The 12,624-nt window shown below is 45.1% G+C and overlaps 1 protein-coding gene across 3 annotated transcripts in view; it reads left to right on the forward strand.

Moving 5' to 3' along the window:
* kank4 (KN motif and ankyrin repeat domains 4) overlaps positions 1-12,624 on the forward strand; it is a 73,554-nt gene that overhangs the window by 53,591 nt on the left and 7,339 nt on the right. For all 3 annotated transcript variants that reach the window (XM_085774935.1, XM_085774933.1, XM_085774934.1), the window contains 4 exons: positions 958-1,031; positions 1,559-5,065; positions 8,448-8,541; positions 11,552-11,836. In XM_085774935.1, coding sequence (XP_085631061.1) covers positions 1,013-1,031; positions 1,559-5,065; positions 8,448-8,541; positions 11,552-11,836 — 3,905 coding nt within the window. In that variant the 5' untranslated portion in view covers positions 958-1,012. The remainder of the gene's footprint in view (positions 1-957; positions 1,032-1,558; positions 5,066-8,447; positions 8,542-11,551; positions 11,837-12,624) is intronic.

Here is a 12,624-nt window from a genome sequence, read left to right on the forward strand (position 1 = left end):
ACTGTGGAGCTCACTCAGAGCTCGGAGAATTGCCAGGATTTTATTATGAGTGTGGGATATTTTATTAGGAAGCTTTACATGGGCCCTTAAAAGTTTTGACTCCCATTGCTGAATTGTTTTCCATCTCACCTACCTCTACTCTGCACTTAAAAAAAAAAAAAAAGCAAGCAGCTCTGGTTTCTTGGCTTCTTCATCTGGAACAAATGATTCAAAGTGGCACCAAATTGAACGTGTTCCCTTCTGTGGCTTCGTCCAGAGTCGTGTTGGCTTCAAATGGCTTCTAAAGGTCTGGCTTCGCAAGGCAAATGAAATCAAGTTAATGGACAAACTGGCACTGCCCTTCCCCTCATTGTTCGAATAATATTTTTTGTTAGTGCTATAACTTCATGAAGCAATTTTATCTCCAGTAGAGTAGCTGACACTGCAAAATAATTAACTGTTTAATTACTGCAGTTATTACATTTCAGACTTGAGCCGAGCAATTCAAAAACTGCACCCACCTCATCATTGCTCCCGTGTTGTACACTGGACTGATACTAGAGCGACTGTTATGTGCTTTAAATGTGCTGTTCTCTGTCCCATTAACATTTACTGCATGCACATTACAGCTTTAACTCTAAACGACTGTCTAAACTGTTTACCCGAACACTGTTGTAAACGTCTGAGGTGAGATTTTCCTTCCTGACAGCCAAGCCGTGGCTAAGTTACAGGCCCGCACAAGTTGTCAAATATATATTGAATATCTTATCTCAGGGAGGTAAATATTTGTTCTGTTATATGGACTGGTGGTCCGTTTTCTCTTCTCTCAGTTGATGTTTTGAATCAATTCCTTCCTTCTTTTAAAGAAAGGTCTCTGTTATTCTCCTGTAAAAGATTATACGCACAGCAGAAGGTGGAATTCAGCTCTGTTCAGATGATGGACAACATTTCATTTTCTCACATTTCTGTTTTATCCAGGCTGCCAGCTCCAACTGTAGCAAACACAAGTCCATGACTGAGAACTCCGCCTCCCATGATGGACAAGAAAAGTGGTGAGTGTCATAAACAATTTCTCTACGGCAGAAACAAATCAAGTCGAATCTTTTTTTTTTTTCCATACTGCATCTGACGTGAAGGGTTACATATTTAACTTCCTGTTCCTGCGTGTAGCCAAAAACAGCTACAGGTTTATTTCCTTCAGGTGATAACTAACTGCCACCCTGTCTCATGCTGCATTCATAAGTTGACACAGCAGGAGCAAGCTTCTGCATGCTGATCAGTTTGTTTTGGCGCAATCACTGCATGATAATTACTTCCCAGTAAGTGATATAGTTTTACATAATGAAGCACCATGTGTGCAGCACAGTGCAGCCTGTCAGTACAAGTGGATAAAAAGGAATAATAATGCAGGGTGATAATGTGCAATGTGCTTCATGTTCATTTGTCAAGTAATTACAAATGTGAATCCATTTTATCTGTATAATTTCTGCTATTAATGTCATTGCTGTTGTTATTTAGTACTGTAGGAGAATGAGCATTGATTGATTGATTTAATGTTTTGTATGTTGATGCCTTGCAGCCAACGGCTTTCAGACCAAGGCCAGTGAGGGTGGTGTTCAGAGGAAGCAGCTGCCCTACTCGGTGGAGACTCCCTATGGCTTCCACTTGGACCTGGACTTCCTCAAGTATGTGGACGACATTGAAAAAGGCAACACCATCAAAAGGGTCCACATCCAGCGCAGGGTCAAGGGCCCTCCCAAGTTCAGCACACTACCCAGAAACTTCAGCCTCCCCGGGACTGGAGCCAGGCCGGCCTCTAGGGAACATGACAGCACATGGTCCGGGACTTCAACCTTGGGGCCCAAGCCTAAATCGCGGTTGACAGAGGTCCAGCAGATCTATGACTTCAGGGCAAATGAAGGGGGGACTTCCAGCCAGAGCAGCAGGGGGTCGACCAGTCAGGGGAGCGGTTATGTTTCAGCTAAACCCAGAGAAGACCTGAGCACGGTGGTGGGTCGAGGCGTTGAGGATAAAACCGTGGGGATTCAAAGCCGGCCCAACCTGCTGCGAGCGTCGAGCATGCCGATCACGCTCCAGCAACGCAAAGGCTCTGATTCCAGCAGTCCCGACCGTACCGTGGGAACGCCGGAAAACGGCTCGACGGAGAACATGTTCCGCGCTTCGCCGGACGTAACGGAGAGACGCTGCGTTCCCCAGGACCGAGGGGGGCTTCACCAGCAGATCACGGTGGCGTTGAAGCGGGTCAGAGAGCTGGAGGAGCAGGTCAAAACCATCCCCGAACTCAAAGCGCAGATTTCCTCGCTGAGGGAGGAGAGGGAGCGGTTGCTGCTGCAGCTCCAAGCCCAGGCCCAGAAACAGCTTTCCGCATCAGCCTCCGCAGCAGCAGCAGCAGCAGCAGCAGCCCCGAGCTCTGATGCTGCTACACATGCTCCGCCGCCAGGACACAGGCCCTCGGAGGGGCTCAACTTAGCTTTGACGACTCAGCACACTGCTGTGATAGAGAAAAGCCAAGTGTTACAAAAAGAAAGAGAGAGTTCCTCAGCACATGGGAAAATGGCTGAGCTGTCAGCACGAGAATCGGCGAAACAAACGCAGCCATCAGAAAAACCAGACAAACAAATAATCGAGGGTCCAGTGGAGCATGCTGCGCGAAAGCTATCCCAGGACATAGCGGGGCAAGATTTAACACCACTTAGGGCGGCCATAAAAAACGCTGAGAGTAGCAATATCCAAAATGGCAACGCAGAAAAGGCAAGAAAGGGTCTCGAGGAGCCGGAGAGTCTGCAGACGCTGCAGGAGAAGCTGATGGCACTGGAGGGTAAACTTACTCAGGCTAGCACAGAGCTGGACAGAACCAATAGTCTTTTGAAAGAGCAAATAGAGGAGAACAAAGTAAAAGAGGAGAGGATACTCCAGCTGAGCGAGGGAGTGAGAGTGGAGGTTTGTAGTCCAGAAGCACACAGCAGGCCACGAAGAGAGAGTATTGACGCAGGGACGGAGACAGAGAGAGTAAACTTCGCCAGCCGGGAGACGGCGACAGAATCACCGGGGACGGTAGATCAGGGTACAGATACCGATAGGATCTGTATTGAAGTTTGTGTACCCAAAGCAGCAGTAGCAAGCACAAGTGTAGATCAAGTAACAGAAACCAAAGTCGATACACAGAAGCAGGTGATGGAGGTGGAGGTGGAGGCGGAGGTAACCGCAGCGAGCCCACCAAGACGCAGAGCCAACAGCATGGAGCGGGGGACAGTCACCGAGAGGATTTCCACTCAGGATCAAATGACCGAGACGCCGGTGGCCGCCAGGGTGAACCAAGTCACGGAGACGGAGGGGGAGACGGTGACAGACCATCCGCAGAGACCCAGAGCCAGCAGCGTAGACAGAGGGACGGAGACAGACAGGGTGGACACCGTGGACAGGGTTACGGAGACGGAGGCGGCGCAGAGGACGGACCAGCAGACGGAGACGGAGACAGAGAGAGAGAGGCGGCAGAACAACAATCCAGCCAGAGACACCAGAGACGCAGAGGCGAGTGCGAGGAGCAGTGAAAGGGTGGAAGTGGTGGTCGTGGTCAGTGAAGCCGTGGACGGAGACGGAGACGGAGACAGAGACGAGGAAGCAGATGAAAGGATTCAGAGAGTTAGTGAAAGTGTGGTGATGAAAGTTGTCGCGGAGAGTTCAGCTGCAGTTCTGCAAAGTTTATCTGAACAAATAAAAATTGCTGACACAGTAAGTCAGAGTGAGGAGGCTCCACCGTCTGCAACAGGAGAAACAAAAGAATCTAAGATTGAAACAAGTCCTGCAGAGACTGACTCAGAGTTAAAAGAAGTGATACACTCGAAGACCGTAAAGACAGAAATTATCGAAACGACGCTGATCGTCCTGGAGGATGTAGAGACGAGACAAGTAGCAGAGGGCGAGATAGTGTGTGCAACAATCAAAGACACCGTGGTCACCGACAGGGTTGTAATCGCAGCAGAGGATGCAGCTGTGAAGACGATAGTTCCTGTGAGACCTCAGAGAGGCCGCAAGTCCTCAGCGGAGCAAGTACAGCCGCTGCTTCCTCAACTCCAGGCTGCACCCGAGCGTCCTCGGAGGGGATCCGGTGAAACTGAGGCCCAGCAGCCCCAGACGATGCCTCAGCCTCCTCAGCCTCCTCAGCCACAAGTGCAAGTAGTGCCGAGTGCGCCTCCGCTGGAAGCTCAGTCTTCAACACAACCCTCAGAACCGCAGGTTAAACATGAAGCCCCGTCTGTGTCTCAGGTGGAGGAGAAGAGCCAAGCGAAGAAGCCTTCTGTCGAGGCCGGGGAAGAAAAATCAAAAAAACCTCAGGCTGAGACCAAGGCCCAGTCCAGTGCAGTCCAAACTCGTCCCAAATCAATTCAATCTCAAACCTCGACGACTCGACGTAACTCAAAAGAGCTCAAAGCAGCACAGAGAGGATCCGCTGCATCGCAACCTGCCGGTCGCGGATCGGGAGAAGTCCAAACCCGCCCGGCTCGTCAGGGGTCGACCGATGTGCAACCTCAGTCTCAGTCTCAGGGCTCTCGCAGGAGCTCCAGTGAGACTCAACCTCCTCACAAAGACGCAGGCGAGACACCGTCCCTGCGCAGAGGCTCCGGCGGCGAAGCAGCCCAGCGTCGCGGTTCGAGAGAAGCCGCGGCCTCCGGTGAGGCCCAGGCTGCACGCAGGGGCTCCAGCGAGTCACCAACCTCGCCTGCAGCTTTGGGTCAAGTCGTAACCCGGTTAACAGGGCTTCTGGGGGAGCAGTGGGCGCAGCTGGGGAGCGGCTCTGGAGCTCAACAGATGGCCAGCCAGCAGGAGAGCCCCAGCACACAGAAACAGACAGCAGGGAAAAGAGCAGAGGCGGGAAAAGGAGCAGCAACAGCCAAGCCTGCGGGGAAAGCAGTCCCTGCAGCAACGACGGGGAAACCAGCAGGGAAACCCGGTCCTTCCAAAATGAGCTCCATTCAGAGTCAACTGGTCAGCTCGCTCAGCGTCCTCTCCGCCTTCTACTCACCGGCCCAGAAAGCTGCTGCTGCCAGCAAACAGCAAGAACAAGGTAGGCCTGTGGTTCGCTTAGGACCCCACGGTTTATTCTGCACACACAACCTTTCATCAGTCTGCCACATACCTGCTTACCTGCTTGTAATTCTCAATGAGATTAATCAATTCCACTCCATATTCACTGAAATTATCCTCATTATGCTCCTATTACCCACATCACCTCATTACAACATGTCCTTCCTTATGTTTCCTATGATTAATATGGACGTGTACAACTCTATAGCCTTTTAATTTAGTTCCCCTTCCCTCTCTCCTTTGAATAAGACGACTTACAGGAGCAGCCAAACATTTCCAGGACGGTTTGACAGATTTCTGTGTCTGCGTCTCCTGTACACAGCTTTGTAGTAGTTTTGGGCAGAGCACTCAGCTTTGCATATCAGCGCTGCTCTCAGCTGATGTAGGACAGAGTGTTACTATCAAACTGACAACAAGGTGTTGTATTTATAGCAAGCTGGTCTGCTTCAGAGTGACTGTGGTTTCTTTTTCACTGCAACCTGAAACCACACTGGTCATATTCTATTAGTCACAGATATTCTGTCAAATTAAACGTTCATGGTGCTTCTATCAATAGTAGGACAGGAACAGAACGACTACTGTATGCACGGTTCAGTAGATGTACAACCCTGGTGTTTGGGAGGGAATGAAAAGGTACTGCTTGACTTTTTTTAGGATGTTTATTTGGACATAATGTGTGTGTATTTCTGCACAGGCTCCAATGTTGAGTATATTCATTTGTATCCCAACTCACTGAAAAACACGCTGCATGCTGGCTGTGACTACATCAGTTTAAACAGCTTCAGTAAAAAGATTTTCTCCCTCCTGACTGAAATATAGCCCAATACCTTTTTACTCTTCTTAGATATCTAATTATCTGGTACTTTGCCAGTAGTTTAATGACTCAGAGTGACTGGGCCTTAGACTCACATCTGCAAGATAATAATCTAACCAATTATTTTCAGTGGTCCTCCTGAAGGGGGAATGTCTGTCTTGTCCTCTAGTTCACAGTGATGTTGTTATTCAGGATATCATCTTGGTCGGTTTCCATCAATGCAATACTCATTTCTAACATCGAGTTGTGTTGTTTATCACATACAGTATAAAATACTCTTTTATATTTATACCTACTTTGAATCACTCTGACATTAGTGTAACAGAGCTATGGTTAAGTGATAACATCAAATATGAGAAACGATTAGTCTGCAACATAATATTATACTTTTGCTCATCTATGGTGTCAATATAAAATAATATGTGCTGTTTCAAAGATACAGTAACTTCTGCCTGTGGAAAAACACATTAGCGAGCACTGTTGGTTTAATTACATGGTTTAATGACCTCCAAGAACATGTCAGACTTCACACTGTGTCGACAAACACACACTCATAGAGGGAAGAACGCATTTTTGCGCATACATACATACAAGCACTTACTTACAGTACATAGCTGAATGGAAAATTAAGCACAGACCCTCCCACACACACACACACACACACACACATGATGTCTCTTCTCCCTCGATGTTGCACTGCTCTGTTTCTGGTACAGGAGCTGGAGTACAGACTCATTCTGCTTTCACACACATATTTTATGTTCAGGGTTCATTTAAAGTTCAGCGTAGGGAGTATAGTATACATGAGTGTTTCTAAGTGCTCAGTGTGGGTCTGCCTATAAATAAAAAACAATAAAAAACCAGTCATATGTTTCCACATCATGGCTGATCAGTGTATAAAAGTAAATACATGAGTGTTCTCATAAGAGTTGCTGTCAACATCTTTGACATCTGAGATTCCCAGCTGACTCCTTTGACCTCACATTGCACTGTTCATCCTCTGCATATATTGGAAACAGAAGCCTCTGCTATCGCATTGAGAACTCTCATGCACCTGAGTCATCAGAGAGTGGAGTTAAGCTTTGGAGATTTGTACGGATGAGCAAAGTATCTCTGACAAAGTGAGGGAAGGTTAAATCCCACCATTGTTTTATTTATTAGAGGTTAGTCAGGAGGATGTATTCAAAATGCCAAATATATTCTAAACCTCCCCTCTCCCTGCGGCCCGCCGCTATCTCCTGAGAGATACTGGATCTAAAAGCATCATTCTTCTTAGATGGTGGTCGCTGGGATCTTTTTTCAGCTATTTTTCTGGCTCAAAGCCACATCCTTATGTCCTTGCATAAAACATTACAGAGCCTCTGCACCATGTCGGCTGTCAGGCACAACTAAGACAGCCGTACTGGGCTCAGAGCCAAGGGGGAGTCAGCAAAGGAGCCCATGCAGAATCAATTATTGGGTCGTTACGTACATAAGTAAGCCCGACAATGTCAAGGTTGTATGTTGTCAATAGGCCCTATAATCTTGACCTGCTTGTTTAGTATGAATTATGACCAAATCAAATGACAGTTTAAGTAATTTTGTCTCTACAGATGTTCTTCAGAACCGTATAGATTCTTCGTTTAATTGCCATCATATTATAAGTGCATATTCCCCAAATGCTCACTGTTAAAGAGCCGTGTTAACCATCTTTTAGCAGACACTCTTATTAAGAAAATGGATTTTTCTTGTCAGCGTGGTGGCTGTTCACGTTGGTTTTGTTGTATGCAGATGTGGCCCACGCTTCCCCTTTTCTCTGCCAACACAGGGATTCCACAGCATTTGATGAGCTATATACTCGCTTGTAATTGCAGCCAGAGGTTTCTTCAATATCATACAAGCTGAAAATGCTCAGACGTCAAGGACACAAGAAAGCAAACACATGAGCAAACAGGCTACAGTCAACATGTGCAAACTATTAACTACCACTGCCAGTGTGATGTACTGCTTTTATGCCTCTGTTGCCTGTAGACTTTTAACTTAACTGCACTGCAAACTAGTCAGAAAAATGCACTGCTGCTTTATGGGTGTTAGTGTTTAAAGTAGCAGCAGTGGGTGAATGCAGTACATGTGTAGGTGTCTGTATGTTCTGCATGTTGTCGTCTATAGAAGGTGCAAATGTGGAAGAAACTGCTGTCAAACTGCGTTAATCTAGTAATGGCCTGATGTCTCTATTATTCAGTAAAGGTTTTATTTTGTATATCAAAGTGATCTCATCTAAATCAAGCTGTTTCAGTTACCTAAACATAACCACACCTTAATCATAGAGGAGGCAGAGCTTAAAATGTGAGGCACTGACAAAATCATGATGTATTTTGTGTTTAGGTCTGAGTACTGTGAGTTTTCATATTAGCCGCACAGTGCACACACACACACACATAAAACACATACACACCCATCTTCCTCCAAAACATAATGAATTTTTCTTTTCCTCCCTTTTCTTTTTAATCTCCCACTCTCTTTACTTTCTCTCCCTCCCTCTTCTCTCTCTCTCTCTCTTTTCTTCCAGGTCTCAAATCTATTATGAAGAAAAATGGTGTTGCTGACAAGCAGGGGAATAAAGGAGCCAAGAAAAACCTGAAGTTTGTTGGGGTGAATGGAGGGTAAAATCTTCTTTTTTTAATCTCCAAGTGATTAATAGGTTTATTGTGGGCTAGAGTGTGTTTTTGTGCGTTTTTATTTGTTGCTGCGCATGTTTTATGACTCTTAATTTTCTGTAGGGGAATGTACTGTACCCTTTGACATCTTTTGTGGTCAAAATAGCAGAGCAGTAACTTGTAATATTTTATTTTCTTCAGATTTTTAGCCACAAAATTACAGGGATTACATATCTCCACTTTTCTGAGTTGTCAGATTTAATTGTGCGAAGTGGCTTCGCCGGTGGGATTATCCAGTGAGCCACATACTGTGACTCCAGGTAATCTGGAGAGGTGGAGTTTGTCACATAGTAATACCTGGATATTTGTTTTTTCTTGCGAAAAGAGCAACAGTACAAGCAATCACATTTATGGCTTCTTAAATCCAAATATTCACTAAAAGCACAGAACATTTTAGTGACACTCAGAAGTGCATACTGTATTTGCCTTATTGGATTTTCAAGCAGTAATATATCCCAGTTTTTTTTGTTTTGTTTTTTGTTAGTAACAGTTACTTGTTAGCAAAATGAAGGCTGATAGGCACAGATCCTCAGGCTATTCAGGAAAAAATATTAATGATGTACAGTAATTGGTAATGATGAATCACTTTTTAATTATCTCTCAGTTATTACAGTTTCTCATTGTTAATGAGTTCGCCCACAGCCAACAATGAACAAAGTCCAGCTGTGTCTCAACCATGTACTGTATGTTGTTAAGTGTGTCATTAAGGAACACCTGAAGTGAACACTACCCTGAATTTGACCTCACTTCTGCTACTGCAAGCGCAAATGTGTGTACGCGTGTGTGTGTGAAGATGTGTTGTACATTATGTGAGGTGTGCGCGCATATTTTTATCGATGTTCATGATTCCTTAGTGCTTTGTGCAAAGGTGCTTATGCCAGCAATTGGAGGTGCTGGATGCATCGCGGGTTTGTGTGTGTGTGTGTGTGTTTGCAACTGTTCTCATAAAAGCTGATGAGTTTTAAGAAAGCAGATGGTAGTGGTTGGAAGAACAAAGGTATGTATCTAGGCAGGGAGATTATTCTTTCTGGCTCGTCTGATATAGTTATGCGCCTGCCTGGTGCTACAGTTATAACATGAAGCACCTGTATCCACACGTGTGTTTTTGCAACTTGTGAGGACATTCATTGCACCGACTAAAATTCCCTGGATGCTTTCCTCCAACCTCACACCATAACTTTGGCTCACCCTAAAACCAATTGCCTAAACTAAGTGTGAAGCTAAAGTCAACCAGAAACCAACGTAGAACCAAAATTAAGATTGATTTTGTGGGGAAGACGATGGAAAGTGCTGTCCCCATAAAAATCACTGTGTGCAGAGACATATAACGTAACAAACACACATTTGAAGACGAATAGAAAGCACACACAACTACACACACACACACACACACACACTGCATATACAGTCATTTTCTCATTTTGTGCTCATGTGGCTTGACACTGATCTACATCTCTGTCAAAGCTATAGCAGTCAGGGGATTTTTCATCTTTTATATTTTTTTTGTATATCAGTCCTAATGGTAAGACTGCTGAATAGCTTAAGAGCTGTGGGTGTTACTGTAGGTGCAATGTAATATGAGTCGCCAATATAATGGATCATAAGAGTTAAAGCAAAAGAGTTACATCAATAGAGCAACTTTAATACTTCAATAGACTGTAAAAATGTTTTTATTCTATAGATAATGAAACAGAGCCATTCTCCTTTGTTTTCTCTACAACAACGTCATGTATTCCTCATCGCTTCTTCAGACAGTCGTGGCCGACATGCCTTGGTGGTATTAGCTTCTGTATTTCAAGGAAACAGCTGCCACCAGGAGATTTGTTTTATTCTCGCGTTTCTGTTCTTACATTCCTGAGCTTCACTGTTTTACGACCCGCTTCGCCTTTGCTTTGTTTTTTCAGAGCAAAGCGTTGTGATGAGGTCCGTTCCTCCCTCGCTGCTTCAGTAGGATCTGCAAACATATCCATTCCCCAGAACAAACAGCAAATTATCAGTGGTATTGCAAAAGAGCCGTCGACTGCCATCTCTTTTGCATTCTGAACATCTGTACCCAAGAAAATCTCCCCGTTGTCTGCGTCGCACCGCTCGATTCCAAACTAAATTGAACATGTGTTATTTATAATGAGACAAGTGTCAGAGAACAATATTTTCTCTGACTATCTTTAGGCTTCTGCCCGCACCAGGAAGTGGGCTGCTGTTTGTGTTTCTTCTCTGTGGATGTTCTACCCTATCTTTGTTCTCCCTTGAGCTCCTCTGGAATCCAGGGAATGTTGTGGCCCCTGAACGCCTCTTGTGGTGCGGTGTCTCCATGTGTGTGTGTGTGTGTGTGTGTGTGTGTGTGTGTGTGTGTGTGTGTGTGTCTACAAATAAGCATGAATCAGTGGCATTCAGTATACTTATCTGATCATTGGTCTCACAGACGTTCCTTCATGATACACCTCAATGATCATCCACCTTCTCACACACACACACCTGGTACGCTAAATATATCATCTGCCTTCCTCGCTGGACAAGGTTGCGTTATGTTTAAAGGTTCATATTCATGTGTTCAAACACACCTATGGACTTTTTTATGTATATGTTTAACTGTCTGAAGGATATTTTGGTTTTTTGAGGCCAAGGCTGCGTTAGACAAGCTTCCTCTTCATCTCACATCTGAGGTTTAGAGGGAAATGACCTGTTAGTATTTATCCAGCCTCAGCCAAAGTTTACTTGACTTGGCTTAGGTGTTTCATTGATGTGGCTGCTTATGTACATGCTCAATTTTATGTACATGCTTACTTTTAGTGAATAAACATAGGTCAACTCTTCCAAAGGCCAACTTCTAAAAATAAAAAATAACTTTTGATTGGTCTGTTGTGAAAAAGCTTCAGGAAGGAAGAAATATTTGGGCTTATGTTGGTATCTAGGCTTAAATTAGAGCATATCTGCACTTGTTTGTGTCCTCCTCCAGCTATGAGACGACATCCAGCGAAGAGTCCAGTGGTGATGAGAAGTCAAAGGTGGGGGCGGAGGAGGAGGACAGCTCAGAGCCAGAGGTGGTGGAGAAGGAGAAGGAAAAGGAGAAGGAGCCTGAGCCTGAGCCACCAGAGAAGCCTGAGGAGGCAGCAGAGATCCAGGGAAAGGATGCAGAGGTCTCGGCTGAGGGAGGAGGTGCTGTGGCTGAGGAGAAGGAGGGTGACAGAGGCCTGCTGGATCCAGAGGGCAGCCTGGAGCTGCAGGAGGAGCAGGCTGAAATGTGAGTCACACAGCTGAACTGGCAGTAAATGCACCACCATCATAGCTTATATGTGCCTCCTCAGAAATGTAACTAGCCATCTGTGATGCCCTTCAGATAACTCTGAGTGCTTGTTAAGGCTGCAAGCAGTTTAGTAGAGCACATTGGAGAACACTAATTGACAATATCCCATCACTCAGATGGAAATGCATCACTTGATTTGCACATAAACAAATACATAGGATCAAACAAACTGGACAATCAGATGAAAATTTCATTTTCAGAGTTTATTTCCCAAAAACTATTTATAAAAGAATATGATAGTTAATTATGTTGGTAGTGTCACATTTTTATCAGGCTCATTAAAAAGTGCAGATTGTTGATATTATATAATAACCATCTGTGGAGGTTCTGCCATAATTGTGTAGCGTGTGGACATGAATACTAATATTAGTGCTTCAACTAATTGACTGATTAACGTCGGCTCTAAAACTAGTCTTTCAGTTGCACAGAAGTGGACTTAAGTGTTGCATGTAGGCACATTTCAGCGCCTGAATGTGCACTTGTGGATACTTGGTCCCATCATCTCAACACATGTTACAGGATATAAAAAAAGCTAGAATCGCAGTAAATGAGGGGAGCGTAATCATGACGACTGCTCGTAACAGTCTCATATCCAGTAATGAAACGAGATGGAGCCTCCCACCGTCGTCGCATTATGAAGTAAACGACAGAATGAACTGTGTGTAGCTGTAATTAAAGCGTGATACAGTACGACCTCCTCCCGCTCCATGCAGGCGTAAAGACGA

Source organism: Trachurus japonicus, chromosome 4 (genome assembly GCF_045865225.1).
Source record: "Trachurus japonicus isolate A0001 chromosome 4, Traja_1.0".
Lineage (NCBI taxonomy): Eukaryota > Metazoa > Chordata > Actinopteri > Carangiformes > Carangidae > Trachurus > Trachurus japonicus.